This window comes from Colossoma macropomum, unplaced genomic scaffold, assembly GCF_904425465.1.
Source record: "Colossoma macropomum unplaced genomic scaffold, Colossoma_macropomum, whole genome shotgun sequence".
Classification (NCBI taxonomy): domain Eukaryota; kingdom Metazoa; phylum Chordata; class Actinopteri; order Characiformes; family Serrasalmidae; genus Colossoma; species Colossoma macropomum.
Window position 1 is genome coordinate 9,205,715 of NW_023494809.1, and position 19,974 is coordinate 9,225,688.

Sequence of the window (19,974 nt, forward strand, 5' to 3'; positions counted from 1 at the left end):
TTATTGATAGAGGCTTTTATGTCATTTTCTGTTAAAAAAAAAAAATCTGCTTTTTTTCCCCAACACCGAAAAATGAATAATCCCCCGCCTGGGCAAGCACCCTACTCCACATGTGTCAGGATCCAGTCTTCATGGGCCAAAACACTGCAGATTTCAGCACATTGCCTCATTAAACACATCTGATTCAGCTCGTCAGCTAATTAGCAAACCATACATGAACTGAAGTCAGAATGTTAGATGAGGGTGAACGCTGATCTCTGGAGCACTTTGGCCTGGAATGTCACCAATTTGACATGCCTGACTCCTAACACTGCCTCTCATTGCCTAACTGTGTAAAAAATGGTCAAATTGAAAGTCTGGATAAGAGCATTGGCCAAGTGCCGTAAATGTAAGATCAAATGTAATAACTTGTACTTAATGAATGTTCTATCTAGAAATTAAAAGAATAAATGGGTGGTCCTGACCTTGGCACAGTCCTGTACGATTGAACTCAGTGGGTTATTTTGGGTGTAGTTTGAGTCAGTAGTTCTTTTCTAAGTACAGAGAAACTGTCTGCAGTAATCGACTACATGCTTTAGATGCAGCAGATAGAGACTAGCTTAAAGTAAAATGGAGTGCTCCTTTAAATCAGAGCAGTGTTCGCTTGGCATGAAAATTGATCTGCTCATTGGCTTTTTTTGGGAGGTATCTGCCGCTCCCTCTTTGGAGAACAGGCCGTTTATGGAGCATGCTCACAAACGGCCACACCGCGTTTCACCGATCGATGTGGATGTTGCATCACTGCCTGCCGTTGATAAGAAAAACCCTGCGATATTTATTCACCTTTTTTCGCTCTCTGGGGAAGGGCTTGGGGTTACTTTTTCTCATCATGTCTTGTGTTATTTTTTTCCCCAATTGATTCCCTGTTAGAGTCAAGACAGTGGTTTTAGATTATACCTCAACCTGACATTTATATGGAGAGGACTGAAGGGAAAATCAAGATTAATGTTTTCTGCGCAGTGGAATAACATGGATCTGAAAAGAGTGCAAGTGTGGCACGTAGTCTTTTAACACGTATCAAAGTGGGTACATGTGCCATGTGAAGCCGTCTACTGTAGATGTCATGAATTATAGATGTGTGAGTGTAAAATTTGCCCAAGCCTGTGGGAACTTCCAGCCTATGTCTTCCTCTATTTTTAGGCCCTGATTAACAATTGAATTCACACCAGCACATACAGATGTAGGAGGATGCTCCGCAGGAAATTCACCTTGGAATTCCACATGCTTCTTGGGCGCATGGCAATATGATTTCACGCCACATTTTACCATATCTAATATTTGTTTTGAGATGGTAATTTGAGCGTTCGCTGTTAAATGGCTGGCTGTTTCCTTCCCCTTGCCTTTGGGTGTTCGAAACGTGTCAGAATATTTTCTTCTAGGCATAAAACAGTTTGCAAACTAATGAGGGCTGAGTTTCACAGAGGTACTGCAGCATCGTGCTCCGGTAATCTATCGGGCTCCCTCGTTTGGTTGTGGTTGCTCTGTACTGCTGGCGAGAGAGGATCAAATTGAGCCAATATGGTTCAATATCGGTAATTCATGTTTGAGTGTATTTTTGATATCTTTATGCTGTCCTTTAATCTGGTGTTAACAAAGACTTGAACTTTGAACAGTTGCTGCTTTGATACACTAGGTGGCGATGTGTCATTTATACTCAGCAGTTGAGGAGTCATCTAGCCATTCACTCACAACAGCACAAACCAGTGGAGTTAGTAGGAATCTATATGTAAAATGACCGCAAGCAAGTTTCACTGACAGTTTTGTTGTTCATCAGTTTCATCTTTCTATGATGAAACTCACATCTGGAGTGTAACTTTGAGCGTAATAGTTTAACAACCAGGAAAAAATGTTAAACTAACCAGCTGTTTTTAGTATCATCTATAATACCATTAACCAAGTTGTGGACTCGAGTCATATTACTTGGACTTGAGTCCGACTCGAGTCATGAATTGATGACTTTAGACTTGACTCAAGAAAATCTAGAAAGACTTGGGACTCAACTTTGACTTGAGCACCAATGATTCGGACTCGGACTTGAGCGTCATGACCTGGAAACACTGGAGACCCAAAGTGGAAGAATCATGGAGAGTCTGACTGCAGATGGGACTCTTGCTGGAGTCTTACTGGAGAAGCTCACCAGGCGAACTGACCATTTTCCATATGGTAGCAAAACAAAAGAAACAGCTCTCTATGTTTGACAGATTTTAACAGCTTCTGCAGGTAAAACAATCGCAAAACATTCACAACATTAACTAAAGTTGAATTTAACTTAAATTTTGTGTCAGTTAGGCACCGGAACATGACTGCTGCACCATTTAAGGTGGAATGGAAAACTTAAATAAGAAGGTGTCGAAAAAAACTTCCGCTTCGTACATTCACCATCATTTTTGTATTTTCTGTAAACTTTTATTCAGCTCGGTCATTTTGGTTTCTGTTGTCATCTAAATCAAATTTAAACTAGTTTTTTTTTAGTTGGCTGAGCTGGCTTTTATTTTAATCCTGTGCGCCCAATGTTCCCAAAAATCATCAAAAATGATCTTCAAATATTATGAGCAAATGCTGCAACTATTCCAGGTTCCATTTTAAGACATATTACACTGTGTTTTTGTACTATACTACTGACTCCTCCCTCAAAAAACTGAAACATCTGCATGAATTGGGGCGTGCTTTATGTAAATGATATGTAAATGCGATGCTGGTTGGCTGGCGCTTGATTTCATGCACTGCAGCTGATTCTTCACTTGTGGTCAAATCTCTGCTTGTTTCCACGTTGTACAAAAGTTTCATGAATCAGACGAAAAGGAGTTTGTACGTCACTAAAGGCAAACCTGAGATCTTTTTAGGCAACTTTGGTACATAAGAACCAATGAGTGCAGATGCTTAGAAGCAGGTGTTCTGCATGATGCAGTTAACATCCTACAATCCTGAACAGGCCCAGTTGACCTTGATTTTGGACCAAGATGGACAAGCTTCAGTTACAAAAATTGCTCAACTGGCTGGTGTTCAGGGTAGGAACAGCGACTAAAGTGACATCTGCATTTAGATGTCACGTCTCTGGGAAGGAATCAGTAAACAAGACCAGAAATGGTGGTTGAAAATGAATATTCAGTGAGCGTGATGCTCGTGCATTAGTGCGATATGTAAGGAAACGACGTTTTTAATTAGATTTCCATCTACCAACATAAAAAACGGCAATAATTATCTTATACTGATATCGTTCATGTCTGTGACTGCTGATTGGCTGTATTTATTCCAGATATTAGCTCTGATGGAAGTTAGAACCAGACACTTGTATAAGATGTATAAGATTGTATGTATAAGAGTGGAGCTTAAAAAACTAAAAAAAGAGCAGACTTTTATTTGAAAAATTCCCAGAATAATATATTTTTTAGTTCACTCTCTGTGGCTTCAACACCAGCTAACCCACTGGTTAGCTCCCATTGACAGAATGCCATGTTAGCATTTGACTGACAGCTGTCTTCTTTGACAGTGATGTGGCTTGAGAGTGACATTTTAAGAAATGGGACATTATTAAAGATGTTTCAGCCAAGAAAAGGGGAGAAAGAGGGAACAGTAAGCTTCTTTTATTTACTGTTCGTTTTGAACAGTTCTGTTTTAATTGGGAAAGGGGCTAATTTGCCCCATGGCAAACAAATCTGGCTTGTTTCGGTGATGGTAATGATTTTACAGAGAAAACTCTTAAACCAGTGGAGAAGCATGGCAGATCAGACAGAGCGCAGTTATAGCGCAGGAGAAGTTAACATTTTATATTCTGAAAGTCTTTGTATCATTTTAATGGAACAAAACTTTTTCAAACATCAGTTTTAAACATTTTGTGGATTTATTGCGTTTGGTGTCAGTTAACTTACTCTTCACAGTCTTACTGTTTTTACAGCTTAAATGTACGTTGTGAAGTATGACTAGCAAAGATGATTCGCTTTTTTCATGATTTGTCCACATCAGTCGGTGACCTGTTGAGTTATTCTGATTTTATGGATTTTAACTACACCTATAAGGCCCAAGGCCACCTGTTAGTCCCGGGGCCCACAGGCAGGTCGGCCCTGGTTATCCGTGTTCCATGGATTTTATAGTTTACTTGGAAATAACAACTTAATATACAGCCAGATGCTGATTAAAAGGCTATATTACTGTTACTGTAATTTTTGGTGTTCAGTGTTGAAATGGCATCAAATTTGCATCAAACGTCTGTACTGACAAAGTTTGGAACTATTTGATGTTTTCCTTTGACTCAGGACTTTGAATCGAGACTTGATTGTCATGACTTGGGCCTTCACACAACACTCAAAACTCGAGACTAACTTCTTACTTGCAAGTGACTTGTTCCCACCTCTGGTTATCTCCTTACTGTCTACCATGCTTAAACCCAAAGGCTGCTGCCTAGTACCACTGAGGAACTGTTGTGTTTTGCAGGTAAGGAGGTGAATAAAGAGCTGTGTGCTGATGCGGTCTTCCCAGCCTCAGTGCCCTGCGTGGTTCCGTGCCCTAAAGACTGCGTCCTCAGCCCCTGGACGCCCTGGTCTACCTGCTCCCAGACCTGCTCCAGCAAAACGGCTGAGGGCAAGCAGATGAGAACGAGAGCCATCCTGGCCTACAATGCTGGAGAAGGTAACTTGGAGTATATTATCATATGTCTTCAGATTGACCCTTGATTTTGTGCTTAGGTTATGTTTTTCATGTATGTGCATGTACATCTAAACCCCCCTCCTCCCCACCATGGCAGGCTTGCTAGCAGTTTCTGAGCCAATGTGAGTGAATTTTTGTCTTTGTCTTTGCAGTGACTTCAATGGTAGTGGCGTGGATAACAGTTATGGAGGGTAACACCTATAAAAATTAGATTATTTATAGATTATTTGTAGATTTAGAACTGATGTGACTTCACAGAACTCTTGCCATGGACTCTGAGACTTACATGTGTAATATTTATCTTATCTTAAGGTCTTACAAGGGTTCCAAAGTTTCCTGAGCTCTATGGTACAGTTGTTTACTTCTTGCGTAGTGTTGATGTAGACGTAGTGTCGTTGTAGCTCGCATGTTTACAGCTTTGTATGTTTTGCAGTGGAAACCTGTCACTAGAAAGTGTTTGTCAGCCCCTTAGAAATCCCTAAAAAACCCTGTCTGAAGCGAAGAGCGCGATATTAGCATGCCGCAAACGAGACCATGAGCATTACTCGTGTTAGATCATTTGCTTGAATGGGTTTGCTTTGAGGAACAATTTGCAGGAAAATGCCCTTGTGGGATGAATAAATCCCCCCACTCAGAAGACAAACATTACTTTTATCTTTATCGTGACTGTATGCTGTCGGCCTTTTCTGTTTAGCAGACGTCCGCCTCGCCTCGCTCGCTAACGTTCAAGGCACGTATTAAATGCAGTCATTCATGCAGAAAACCCTTTATGCATTATGGATGCGTTTCAGAGTGGATTTGAGTAAGTCAGCAGAGGACTGAAATTTATACCGCAAACATGAAATTTAAAAAAACAAAGCAGTGCTGGAGCTCTTGGCCCTCTGGGGTCTCTCCCAAAATACCACAACTTCATCGTATTGACTCTGGACCTCAGGGACTTCAGTCTTCAGTCTTCAGCCCAGTTCTGTCCGTTTTGACTCCGAAAGTCTGGCCTAGCACCAAGATTTGGAGAGGGCTTACGACGTCTCTTCAAGGCCGCATGGCTAAGCTATCATGAAATGCTGCAGTTTTCCATGCACTCTTACCAGTGAGGGTCAAGGCAGAAGTAGACTAGAACAGTGGATTCTTTTTAACTAGACTGACCAAACCACAGACGCATGGAGGGTGAGTGTGTGGCGGTACCTGGGTGTAGCTGATTAGCTGTCTCCAAATGGTGAAAATAACTGGACAGTCTAATGCTGCTCTTACAATGGTCCAGAGTGGCAATGGACATGAACACCCTGTGAAATCAGTAGAAACTTCTGAATAATCAGAAAGTCAACATAGTTTGCATTATTAAACAAACATTTTCCAAAACTTTTTGGAGAGCAGAGGTCACCGATCATCAGTTGCAGTTAACATCAGTGCTTTTAGTACATTAACATCCAAATAGTTGTACTCCCACCCAGATTTAGAATTTTACAAAGCAACTGTCAAGTGATTAAAATAATTAATAGTAATTAATCACATTCTTTTGAACAGTTAATCATGATTAATTGCATTTGTCTTGTTTGCTCAAATTTGACCCCAAATAGAGAATTATCCATGTGCAAAGCTGTGCCGTTTATTATAGCTATGAGTATTTTTATCTGAACCTGAACATAAAACTGAAAATAAGGTGAACGCAGTTACTGATGTTCAGTGAGAGGAACACTGGCTCAGACAATTGCAGACCTCCTGCTCTCATTTTGCTGTTTTGTCTTAATTCAAGCTAAACTGGAGTATTCCACTTTGCTACTGAGTTCGTTAGTTTCTATCTTGCAAGCACTGTCCAGTGTAGTCTACCAAATTTCTGATATGGCTGCCATCAGAGGTATGTTTTGTTTGTAAATTATACTACAGTATGCTCAATGATAAACAAATGATAAACAATTTCACAGTTAGTGACGGTGCAGTAACTGGAAATAATGATGGTTTTATCAAGACAGCCATCGTGGGGCTGCAAATTAGCTTAAGCTAGTTGCCCTGTATACATTACATGTGTTGCATTCAACACCGATCAGGCATAACATTATGACCACCTCCTTGTTTCTACGCTCATCGTCCATTTTATCAGCTCCACTTACTATATAGGTGCACTTTGTAGTTCTACAATTACAGACTGTAGTCCATCTGTTTCTCTGTGTACTTTGTTAGCCCCCTTTTACCCTGTTCTTCAGTGGTCAGGACCCCCATGGACCCTCACAAAGCAGGTATTTTAGTGTGTGTTGTGCTGGTACGAATGGATCAGACACAGCAGTGCTGCTGGAGTTTTTAAACACCTCAGTGTCACTGCTGGACTGAGAATAGTCCACCAACCAAAAACATCGTCAACAGCGTCCTGTGGGCAGCATCCTGTGACCACTGATGGACTAGAGGATGATTAGCTCAGACTGTACAGCAAGAGATGAGCTATTGTCTCTAGCTTTACATCTACAGGGTGGACCAACAACGCAGGTGCACCTAATAGAGTGGACAGTGAGTGTTTAAAAAAAAACACTGTGTCTGATCCACTTGTACAAGCACTAACACACCACATGATCCACCACCCGAATAGTACCTGCTCTGTGAGGGTCCATGGGGGTCCTGACCACTGAAGAACAGGGTAAAAGGGGGCTAACAAAGTACACAGAGAAACAGATGGACTACAGTCTGTAATTGTAGAACTACAAAGTGCACCTATATAGTAAGTGGAGCTGATAAAATGGACGATGAGCGTTGAAACAAGGAGGAGGTCATAATGTTATGGTGTGTGTAACAATGCTGGCGGAGTGGCGGAGTCATAGCAACAGCGCTCCAGCAGCTGGGCTTCAGGGTAGAACTAAGATGGTTTGATGAGTAAAACTAGAAAAAATGTGTTAAAGATGTTAAAATAAATTGTGCCATTAATAATTTTTTTGTGTTAACCAATTATTAACTTTGACACCACTAGGTTAAATATAAGCCAAAAAGCAGGACAAATGTTTTTCATACTTTGAGATATGGATACTAATTATGCAAACCACCTGTTGCCTTATTGGATAAATTCATTTTGTTGGCTGCATTTATTTGCATGAAGACATGATTCATAAATGGTTACTTTAAAATAGTTACCTGTTATGCTATCTATGGCTCCACTCAACTTTTTCGATGCAATAACAGTGTTTCTGACACTGTATGAAATACTGTTATCTATAAAAATGAAAAAAAAAAAGTGCTGCATGCCCCAAAATCCAAAATGCTGTCTGTCGGATACAATGCAGCCATGCTGTACCAGTGTAAACGCACCGTCACTAGCATTAGCATTCCCAGTGGTGGTGACTCCATATTTTATGTGGTCGTCATTTTTTGAATGTACTTTTGTCCTTTTTTGTAGCATTTTTGTTCTCGTCACTGACTGTATTTCTTTCTTGGGTCAGCAGTTCCCATGAAAGGTTTTCAGTTTCTTTATTTTCTTTCTTCACTTATGTTAGTCATCAGCCAGTACCAAGCTACACATGCACAATGCTATACAGAGACATGGCATAGGCTGATTTATAATATATAATTACATGAAGTAATTACCATTATTAATGAAAACAATCATTTCATTAATAATGGTAATATTAATAAAATAGTGGGGTTGATTTAAGCTCACTTCAGCATTGTTGTGGCATGGTGCTATGTTGTGCTTGTTGTGACCCATGTCCTGGTACTGGCCTGGTGCTTGGAAGCCTCTGCTTTAAGGCCAGATGACAGTGACTGGACAAAAGTGAACAAGCAGGAAGATTCTGCCCTTAGAATGTAAAGAAAAAGACCTGACAAAAGAACCAGAGTGAATTAGGAGAGAACATTCTAGATAACACCAACCAACCAAACGTGTATGTTCGTTTTTGTCTGGTCAGTGTTCTCTTTAGGACAAAGGCTTTAGATCACCAATCTCAGCACAATGGACAGAACTAGTTGCTATGGAAGAACTTGAACTAAACACAGTAGAGTCCTCAACATTTGCAACCGAGTGTGCAAAGAAGGAATAGTTTGGAATTAGTTTGAGGAATCATTTGATGAAAAATCGAATTTACACAGTTTTCTTACTATTATTACAAGCACTAGGAACTGTCTTGCAGCCATATGTGTGACAGAATTACACCTGTGTTGTACAAATTTGCCTGTCTATTAAACCTGGTGTTCTAATTTAGGGAAACGTTGCCCTTTTTCCTCACGGACAGCTCTTCACAGTGCAGCGTCTGTAATTCTTTTACGCCACCGTGTCGTGTCTGAAGGATAAAGCCCAGGTCCATCAGAGTCGTATTTTCTCACTGGCAGCGTGACTCGTGGGTGTGCTTCCCCCTCGTTACGGAGCTGGTTTTCTACTCCCGGATGGACAGGGCTTGATTCACAGGGCCCTGTGGGCCTCTCCATCACGCGGAGAGCGAGGAATGTCAGCAATTATTCAGGCACGCTGAGGGACCCTCAAACTCACTCCACTGCCCGTCGCTGCCAGGGAGTGAGCGTGAGCGCCCTCGAGTCTTGTTGAGTGTTTCTTCTCCATCCATTTGGAGAGAGGAGAACTGAGAAACCAGAGCTGTAACACCAACAGCAGACGTCCAGAAAATGAGCGCTCATTTAATGGAGATGCTTCTACTTAAAGGAACGGTTGGGTGAAAAGTCAAATTGACACCCAAAGTTAGCCAATCACTTCATATTTCCCCATTTTTTCCTCCTTAGATCAGCCAAGACATGTTTAGAGTCTAATTAGTTACAGAATTGTTAAGTAATCTCAAACTGTCTTGCTTATGTGGTTTCTGACACTGTATGAAACACTGTTCTCTATAAAAAGGGACAAAAGTGCAGGTTTAGTTTAGGAGCGTTGTAGCTTGTACTGCTATTTGGTGAGGTAAAGGCTTCCTTTACTTGTTAGCAACACTACTTTCATAGAGTCTTGCCTTTTTGTGATATAATGGAATGATTTAGGCAATTTTTGCTGCACATGTATTCAGTCATCCAAGTTTTGCTTCTTTAGCTTAGCACTGGAGCTACAAGGCTAATGTAGCCATCAAACACAATAAGTCGCCAAGTAGTCACCCGAATCTTTCCTGTAAATACAATATTAAAAGTTTCAACTGTCAAACCATATCCAGGTCTTCATTAACCTTAATAGACCTTAATGTGACCTAGATATGGTTTGAGCAGGCCTTGTAGCTCCAGTGTATCTAAAAGACTAAACTAAAAAAGCTAAATTTAGACACCAAACACGTCTTGGCTGATATGGCATGCGCCCGTCCGCTGGGCCCCAAGGAGGCGGGGCTCAGGACTTGCGCGCCATCCCCCACTCCCGCGGATTTCATCCTCTCCCTGCTGTCTTTGTGGGGTTTCATCTGGGTTCGGAGTTCTGGCCCTGCCTTCCTGCCGGCTCTCTTGGCCGTCATCGGGACGGGCGCATTCCACAGCTGATTATCTAGAAAACTGTCCAATTTTTTGGTTTTGTGATTTTTTTTTCACAAAACCATTTCTTTAATATTGTTATTGAACCCTTAAACTACAAGGGTTAAATGTGGGTCCACACTCCCTTTAAGTCATAATGGCTGCTGCTGAGTTTGCTGTACTGTGTTAACAGCAGCTGTTCACTCCCAAGTCTGTTCAGTCAGTAAATGAAATTAAGCTGATCACCCTTTCAGCCTACAGTAGTGTGGTCTGCCTGATCTTGTTGAAGTGATACGTTGTTACTGTATGCATTGTGTAGATTTACTGCAGCAGCAGTTATTTTTTCAATGTGCCTGAAGATTTCAGTCTGAACCTTATAGTTTAGTCTGGCTTTTGATTATAGGAGAAACAATGCTAAAGCCTTTTTAAATTAGAGGTGTAATTGTAACATACAGCGTCCGTGCGTTTGCAGGAGGCATCATTTGTCCAAACACGAGCGCACTGCAGGAAGTGAGGAACTGTAACGAACACGCCTGCATCGTGTACCACTGGCAGACCGGTCCATGGGGGCCGTGTACGGAGGACACTTCGGTCACCACGCTCAACTCCACCACCACCAGCTCCAAAACCACTCCCTCTGGACCAGACAAGCCGTCCTGCGCCATGGGCATGCAGACCCGCAAGGTCATCTGCGTCAAAGTCAACGTGGGTCAGGTCCCTCCAAAAAAGTAAGACCTCATGTTTGATTTAATATTTACATATGCTAATGTTGCTAACCGTTTATGTTAGTGGATGGTGGATAGCCATTAAGTAAAATCATGCAAATGGAATCATGCTAATTGGAGATGACTAGCTTCCTTTCATTGTTAGCCATGTTAGCGTATTTGATGAACTCCTTGATGGCTTGAAGTGTTTCAGAATTGATTGAAATTTCTAGTTATTATGCAATTCATTGTATTTTTATTCACATTTTTTATGTGATTTGCAAATAAGGATATAAATAACAAAAAGTAATCCAGACCTTTTAAACCAACAAATACAAAAACAGGCGGCCCAGCATTCACAGAGTCATAATACGAGCCAAACATTATCCACTTCTTCAGTTTCAGGTACAGTCTTATGTTAAACTTCACAAATAAATCGAAATTGTGCAAGTAAATATTAAAGTGTGTACCCTGTAGAGTATGTGTTAACTTACTTTCACTTCAAATCAACAATAATTTGACTGAGGATGTTCAAACTTTTGCATACAACTGCACATCCAAACATGTGCAACTCTCACTGTTTTGGTTTTCTAAGAAATTGTTAGAAACCTTTTAAATTAAGTATATTCCATAACAATTTATTTGATGGCTGCAACTTATAACACATTTATAAACATTGAATTACATATATATATATATATATATAAGGCAAACTTGAGTCTGTATGAACAACTTATGCCATTAATCGCAAGATGACATACAACATTTTATGAAGTAAATGACATTATATGTACTTAAGGCCTTATCCTATAACAACATCTGTTCCATTTGTCCAGCCAAGCCAGCGAATACTGCAAGTCAGTAAGAGCATATAAATATTAAATAAAAGTGGCCCAAGAACTGATCCCTGTGTTACACCATAGGTGATTGTAATTAGAGCTGACTGCATCCTAATAACTGTCACAAACTGCTGTCAGTTACTCAAATAAGACTGAAACCAGGATTGTGCAAGTCCAGTAACACTCACAGGACTGTGCAGGCACTCCACAAACTCATTTTGCAAATACTTTTTGAATTGAATTAAATTGAAAACAGAGGAATATTTACCACTGTGTTACATCACCATTCCTTTTAACAACATTCAGTAATCATTTGGAAACTGAGGACATGTGGAGGACATTGTAATTGTGAAAGTAGAATTTTTGTAGCAGGCCAGTCTAGCACCTGCTGTTGTGGCACGTGGATTGGCATTGTCTTGATAAAACAAGCAGGGACATCCTTGAAAAAGACATCTAGATGGTAGCATAGGTTGCTCTAGAAATTATTTATTAAAAGTGCCTTCAAATATTTGCAATTTACCCATGCAAATCGCATCAGCATGACCTTGTACCATGACAGATGCTGGCTTTTGAGCTTAAGTCACAATCGGGATGGTCCTTTTCCTCATTGGTCCGGAGAACGCAACATTCATTATTTCCAAAAACAGTTTGAAAGGTGGATTTATCAGACCACAGCACACATTTTCACTTTGCATCAGTCCATCTCAGATGAGCTTCATCCCAGAGAAGTCAGCGGCATTTCTGGATGTTGTTCATATATGGCTTATGCTTTGCATTGTACAGTCTTAACCTGCATTGTAAATGCAGAGACAGTCTGTGTTTACTGACAAGGGTTTTCTAAAATATTCACGAGGTCACAGGTGTTCAGTATTGGTTTTCAGCCTTGCCCTGTAAGATTTCTCCTCTGAATCTTTTAATAATGTTATGGACTGTAGATGGAGAAATCCTCAAATTACTTGCAGTTGTGTTTTCAGAAACTCCTGGACTATTTACCCACAGTGGCAACTGAGCCCTTCATGAATGCGCCTTTTATACCCAATCATGATCGCATCACCTGTTACCTGTTCACCTATTTGCCTGTTGAACATTCCAAAACAGGTGTTTTTGACCATTCCACAAACATCCCAGCCGTGCAATGCCCCTGTCAAACCTTTTTTGAAAGTGTTGCAGGCATAGAATTTGGAATTTCGTTTATATTTACAAAAATCAATGAGGATGATGAGGTAAAAGATTAAATATCCCTTATTTGTGCTGTTTTCAATTAAATACCTGTGAATAAAAAGTTTACAAATCATCGTTTTTTCCTACTGTTCCAACTTTTTAGGAGCTGGGTTTGTAAGAAAGATAGCAGACAGACAAGGCGAGGATGATTTTTTTTGTTATGTTTTTGCATGTTTGTATATGCATTGAGTATACACGATTTAGCATACTGGCTATAAACATCATGATGATGCTGTAATATGCCTACATTTTTGCCACTTAGTGATCCTTTGATAACTTTGACTGATTACTTTATTAGTAGGGCAAAGAACGCATCAAAATACTCAACCCCATTCTCGAGTCCCGGAGTTGCTGAAGAGTCTCAGAGCGGGCTAATGAGAAATATGCAGTAGGGTTTTTTTTTCCTTTACTTCTTCACATTAGAGCATGAGCGTATGTGTGTCTCTCTCTGTGAGTGGCAGGCACAGATTGCTTCAGGGAGAAGGCAGCCTGTGCTCAAAGCCTATCTCTCTACTCCAGGCAAAACTAGGCTAGAGAAAACTGAATAAACATGGAGCCACAAACAGGCTAATTAGTCCAGTCATTTTCAAACTGCTTAATTTTCCATTGATGATAATGGCAGTAATTAAGTGGGTTTGATTTTTTAATGCAATTTAATCGTTACAAGATGAGCAAAATCTCCATGAGCGACACAAACAGAGCACCTAAGATACAAACCAGTCTAGTTAGGAATTAGATAAGCATGCGTTGTGGACTCCCTCTTAGACAGAATAATTCAGTGAAAAATCGAATTTTCTCCTTACAGATATCAGACACGCTGTCCTAAGCTTGCTTTAGTTTTGCGCTGGAACTACAAGGCTAATGTAGCTAACAAGGAAGCAAAAAGCATGCCTAAGTAACTAAACTTACTTTGTTGTTGTTGTTAATCTCAAATAGACTTGCTACTGTGGTTTCTGATAAAGTATTGGCAAAAGTACATTGCATAGCTAAAAACAGTTGTTGCACAGCAGCCATTGTGAAGCCTGAATTTTGTCTATACTTTTGTCCACTTTTATAGGTAACTGTATGTCATACAGTCAGAGAAACCACATAAATAAGTCTGTTGGACATTACTTAGATAGGAATTCCACATTTTTTACATTTTCTGCATTATTAATTGTTAAGTTGTAAACAAAGTAATTCAGAGTGGTTTAATGTGAAATGCTCAGAATTATTCACAGTGGTGGTGATAGGAACCAGACGTTTAATCCCTCTAAAAGCTCCCTCACGGAAACACAAAATGATTACAGATATGCCGCCTGACAACTGAGACATTGTTTTAGAGTAATTTTGAGATAAAGTATTTTTTTGAATAGATTTATGATGGAGGGTACGGTACTGTGCCAAACTTAGATTCCAGGCTTTCATTTATTTACTTTTTAGTCAGAATGGCCATTAATTGCAAGTTATTCATTTTTCAGTGGCAGCATAACAGAAAACATAAGTCCAGCAACTCCGCCTATTGCCTTTATTACTGCCATTCTTTTTTTCAGGAGAAATCTTCACAGGTATTTTATCACACCTCCAAAGTTTAGTCTTAGAAGCTGGTTGCATTTTCTGCTTTTCACAGTGCAAGTAATCTAAACACCATCAGTTGAGGTCTGGACTCTGAGGTGGTCAGTCCATTGTTCTGAACATCAGCATCTTTTTTTTCCTTTTCTCAATGAGGCTTCTTGACAGCTACACATCCTTTCAGACCCATAGCGCTGAGTCGTCTTCTCACAGTGGAAGGATGGACAGAAACACCTGTGGCTTTTTTTCAGATTTGAAGCAGCTTGATTTTCTTCTCTCTCTCAAGGATGGAAGTGCTGTTTATCTGATGGGGATAGTATTGGTGTCTACCGGCTCTTGCAGGTGGTTGTTAGGAGTCTCATTTTCTCTGTAGGTTTTAATCATTTTTTGAACTAATTTCTTTGGAAACTCCTGTTTTTTTTAACTTATTTTCATTTGACTTTCCCATTCCATATTCAAGTGAATTACCTCATGTCTCATGAATGTCTCCTGAAAAATATAACTTGTACTTAATGATCGTTTTGAATGGAAATTAAATAAATGAAGAGCGATCTTTGACGTTTGCCGTTCTGTGCATGCAGGACTTTTTAAAGCAAAACAGCCCCAATTAACTATTTTTTTTTAACATTATCATTATTACATATAAAAAGTAAGAAAACAGGCTTGGGTACATTGGTTAGTTTGGATAGGACATAAAATGGCTAGTAATTGTGGCTGGTGGACCCTGTGACACCTGGTTCCTGAAAGAAATCAGAATACATTTCTCTTCAAGAAACTAGTTCTCATCAAACCCCTCTGAATGACTGAATGATTTGTTTTTATGCAGAACTTTTGAAAAATGGGTAGAATTTCATTCAGTGGATACACGCTTGTTAGCTACGTTAGCTTCTTATCCGAAGCAAACTTAAGACACCAAATGTTGCTTGAACGATGAAAAAAAGTGTTCAAATTATTATTTTTTTTTTGCTGAACTATTTTTTTTGCGTTCAACTACATTAGTATCTGAGCTTTCTGGAACATTCCATCCACTAGCCTTTCGCTATCTGCCGTACAGCTGAGCACTGGCTCACGTTGAGCTAGGCTTCAGTGCGGCTCTGGGCCGCCGGCCACACGCTGTCACTCACTCTGTCAGTCTGAGGCAGAAATCACAAAGCAGACAGGCTGAGGCGTCAAAACCTCCGGGCCCGGGCCTTTGATGTTCCACACAGAAAGTGACGACTGGCGTTAGAATCCCACTCTCGCTTCACGCCGTGCCACTCTTGACAGCGTGTCCTTAAAGCTGCCGATTTTGCCACGTAACCTCCATCCAACCGAAAAGTTCTCGCTTACAAGATCAAATTAAGAAGAGTGATTAACACAGCGCCAGTGGTTCAAATGGTTTTTCCAAGCCGTGCTAATGATCTGTTTTGGCAAAGGCTGCGAGTTAAATGAGACGCTTCTCCTCATACCACCAATTATGACATTTAACTCCTAATTGAAAAATAATGACAGCTTGGAGGAGACAAGTAAACGATATTTCTGGCTTTCCTGATGGTTAAACGTGTGAACTGCTTTTAATGACACCAGTGGAATAATTCCAAAGCTTGGAGAGGGATTAGAATTCCGTTTCATTTGAATCATTTTTCTCTTCGGACCAGGCATAATATTTAACATTCACATCAGTCACACCGAAAGTATATGTTTGCTTCAAGCCATTAGTGTCTGAAACATATAGTGTGTTACATATTCCAGCAGACATTAAGCACTCTTCATATTGAAAATGAATGCTGTTAATGGTAATTAAAACCCATTGCGGTGCTTTACACTGGCTAATTGCTAACTTGAATTCGTAACAGTTTAGTCAAGTCCCCACTTGAAAGTGGGGTGCTGTCCTCTACAGTGCATTAGTGGCTAATAAAACAGTTGCACCTGTGTCCTCTGAGGCCATGGACCCACAAACTGCTTTGTCCATATACCAGTGGTTACAGCAGCAAAGAAGACTACTGTGTGTATGTGATGAGTTTATTCCAAAACGCATTAAATGCCACCATTAATAAACATACATAATAAATTATCTAACCTACTTATTATTGCTGTCCATTAAAGATTTTGTGGTAGGTTCAGGGAAACAAGTGGGACAGGTATCAGATGATGGGGTCTCACGGGGTCTGAAATCCTCTGTCTGACAGACTGCGTGCCTGTCGTTAGCCCATGGATGTAATGTAAGTTAGCATGACTAAAAAGACACCCCAAATAAGTATATATACTGTAAAAAAATACTGTAAAAGTGGTAGTGGTCACTTACTGTACCATATTTACAGTAAATAACTGTAAAATAGCAGTGTACTGTGAGTTTCATACCTGCACCATAAGATTAATAAAATGTAGCTGTGTTCTGCTGTACATTTATGATGTTACTAAAAACCAGTAATCTGTAAATCACTGTAAAAGTGATACAACTCAGTAGACAGCAAAATGTAATTTGCTGTACATTTACTGATAAGAATTATAATTTTACCAGACCTAAAAATATGTTAATTGTAATAAGATCAAAATCTATGTACAGACTAATTCACCGTGTTTTGCACAGTATATGTACAGAATATAGAAATATTCAATGTTTTAAAGTACAAATATATATTTTACAGACATTTACTTATGATTTACTTATTTACTTATTATTTGCACAAACCTGATCTTATATCCTATATCTGGTTAAACCAATAAATTAAAGTGTTCTAGCACTTTAAAAGTCTTTAAAACACTAAACCTGTTAATGCTTTATGTTAATGCTAATGTTAATGCTGTGCAGTACGACTCCTTGTCAACCTCACAGAAATTTGCTGTTATTATAGAAAATATCTTACAATGAGTTTCACAGTAAGATGATAAATACAGTATTTTCCTATAAATAATTTAAATATGGTCCTGGTGACAGTTAACAGTATACGTGTTTGTGCAAAAGAAGCTAGCTAAATAGTTTTGTGTGTGTGTGTGTGTGTGTGTGTGTTTTACTCCAGACATTAAAAGAGCCTCGACTAAAGGAATTTGGGGGTGGGCTTTAGTAGGGGCTTACCCTTGTAAGCGACGGATTTTGCCGCAGTCCAGCATCAAAAGTTGAACAGCTTGTCCCAGTTGTGTTTCCCTGTTACGAGGTCACACCTGTTCCCATGAGACTGTTGACAGATATGATTTTCATTATATGCCTATTCCATTATAATACTGTATATATAGTAATTAAATTTTACATGTAGAAAAATGTCAATATGTGTGGCTCTGAGATTGTTGCACCATTTTGTGTGACCGATAAGCTCTCATGATATCTTTATGTATTAGCCAATGCAAGTAGAGTCTGCTAGGTATTACATACCTTAGCTTTGTGTGCTCTAAACTATGGCAGCATATTCCAGACTTTTATCAAATGCAAATGCATTAGTGTATTTATAATTGCGTTTCCAGTGTGAGTGCACTATTTAAGACATCACAATTAAAATGTGTCACTGTCACTGTCAACCAGGCACTCCTGTCAATCAAACACTGTGCGTAGGATGTCAGACAGGGGCTTTTTAGTGTGGGGAGTGTTGGAAGAGGAAGTAAAAAAAAATGTAAAGTTTGGCAGTACTGGATCTTTAGCAACCACTGCTGGAGACATTTTAACACTCTCCAACCAGGCCGAGGAGAATTATGTCCCGACTGATTTCCTGTTGTTTCATGTGGAAGTGATTCTTGACTGACTAGCAGAGTTTGTGGCTGCACAGACACCAATGTTTGTGACACTGTGAGCTGAGGACTGTCGGAGAAACACCGCATTGCACAATTTAGTGCTTTCAAATAGTCGGGGCTGTTAACAAGCTGGGTGGTCCAGTTTTCCAAGATCATCTCATTGTTAAGTTCCTTCAGGAACAGTGTTGGGAAACACTGTGCTAACCCACTGCGCCCTGTGCATCCTTAATAAGAATATCCATCATTGACTGTCCAGGTGCCGTCGGTCCTGCAAGCCTCTGCCCGAAGCTGGTTATAGTGTCACTAACATTGGTGTTCGTGCTGCCACAAACTCTGCTAGTCAGTCAAGAATCACTTCCACACGAAACAGCAGTAAATCACTTCAGACAATTCTCCTCGGCCTGGTTGGCGAGTGTTAAAATGTCTCTAGCAGCGGTTGCTAAAGCTCTTTTATCACCAAAGTTTAGACTTTTTCTTCAGGCCCCACGCTAAAAAGTCCCTCCCAACATCCCAGCCGTAGCATCTGGTTGACAGTGAAAATGCAATTGCAAACAGAAGATTGTTTTCCTGTTTTAATTTGTCAGTCACACCATTAAGACAATGAAAATGAAATATGAAAAGCACTTCATTTTTCCATATTAAGTATTTCCAGCACAGCACACAGAAATGCAAATGCATGTACACATTTTGCATTTAAATTGTGTTTTAAATAGTGCACACATTGAAAATGCAATAGTAAATACACAATTTAATTAACTTTTTCAAATTTGCATTTAAATTTGAAAAAATCTGGAATATGCTGCCCTACAAAACAACCTGGTTTTCAGCACCGCTGAAGGGTTGATCATGTAGTGCTATGAATTCCATGACCTTTTATTATTATTTAATTCCCATTGCCTTTCTGCTGTTGAGTTTTATAAGTGTCTGCTTTTGTGTTGGCTGAGTGTCTCTTTTTGTTAGTATTGCATAGAAACTTGCTTTGAATGGAAGTATTTGATCAGGTTTGTAGTTAGTCATTTCGCAGTTTGCAGATGCCCATAGTTTGGACTAATGTATGAACCAACGGGATCTATAAACATGAATGTCAGGGCTCCCAAGTGGCACAGCTGTGTACACATTGGTCCTGTCTTCAGGGGATTGTGAGTTTGATCCCAGCGCTTCCATAGCCATCTGTAGTGAGGAGTCCAGTAGAGTATAACTGGCCTCTGGGTGGGTAGAATTCCCCTCCCTCTCCTCAGTCTCTCAGCACAGTGCTAGGCAATATGGGTGTTCATAAACTCATGAAACAGAATGGGCAGTTAGTATTCTCCTCCAAGCGTGTTGAGCAGACATTGTGTTAGGGACAGAAAATACCCTTAAAACCAGATGATAGCAGGTCTGTACAGTCTATTTGAGATTACTTAACAACTCGACATGGTTTAAGGCATATGTGTGACAGTTAACCTGGTGACGAGGGATGATTCTAGGGCCTATCTGGGGGGCTTCAGCCTGTCTTTCTTTCCCAAATAAACTAAAATCCTAAACTAAACAAAAAAATGTGGTGATCTTGTTTTCTTTGCTGTTGCTGTAACACCGCACAGCCAGTAACTATTCTTTAAGTTCCTCCCTTCATTCTGTGATTTTGTGGTTTGAAGATTCTGGCGTGTCACTGCCAGTCGGTGTGGTTCAGATTTGAGCCTCCCCTGCAGAAAATAGGTCACTTTGCTCTTTGGGACCCCTCACCTTAATGGTGAGTAAAAAGAGCAAAATGAAGAACAAGCTGTCTAACAGTCGTTTTTGAGATCGAATTTCATTTTTCAGTTAATATTTGAGAACGTTCGTCTTCATGACAAGCAGGACACGGACATATTGTTTGCCATATTTGAACGCTTAGC

General features: G+C 39.9%; 1 protein-coding gene across 1 annotated transcript in view; it reads left to right on the top strand.

Annotated features, from left to right (window-relative positions):
- Window positions 1-19,974, top strand: part of LOC118799119 (thrombospondin type-1 domain-containing protein 7A) — a 213,026-nt gene that overhangs the window by 123,356 nt on the left and 69,696 nt on the right. The window contains exons 8-11 of the mRNA XM_036558827.1: window positions 4,471-4,665; window positions 4,836-4,874; window positions 4,996-5,031; window positions 10,556-10,811. Of these exons, the coding sequence (XP_036414720.1) occupies window positions 4,471-4,665; window positions 4,836-4,874; window positions 4,996-5,031; window positions 10,556-10,811 (526 nt within the window). The remainder of the gene's footprint in view (window positions 1-4,470; window positions 4,666-4,835; window positions 4,875-4,995; window positions 5,032-10,555; window positions 10,812-19,974) is intronic.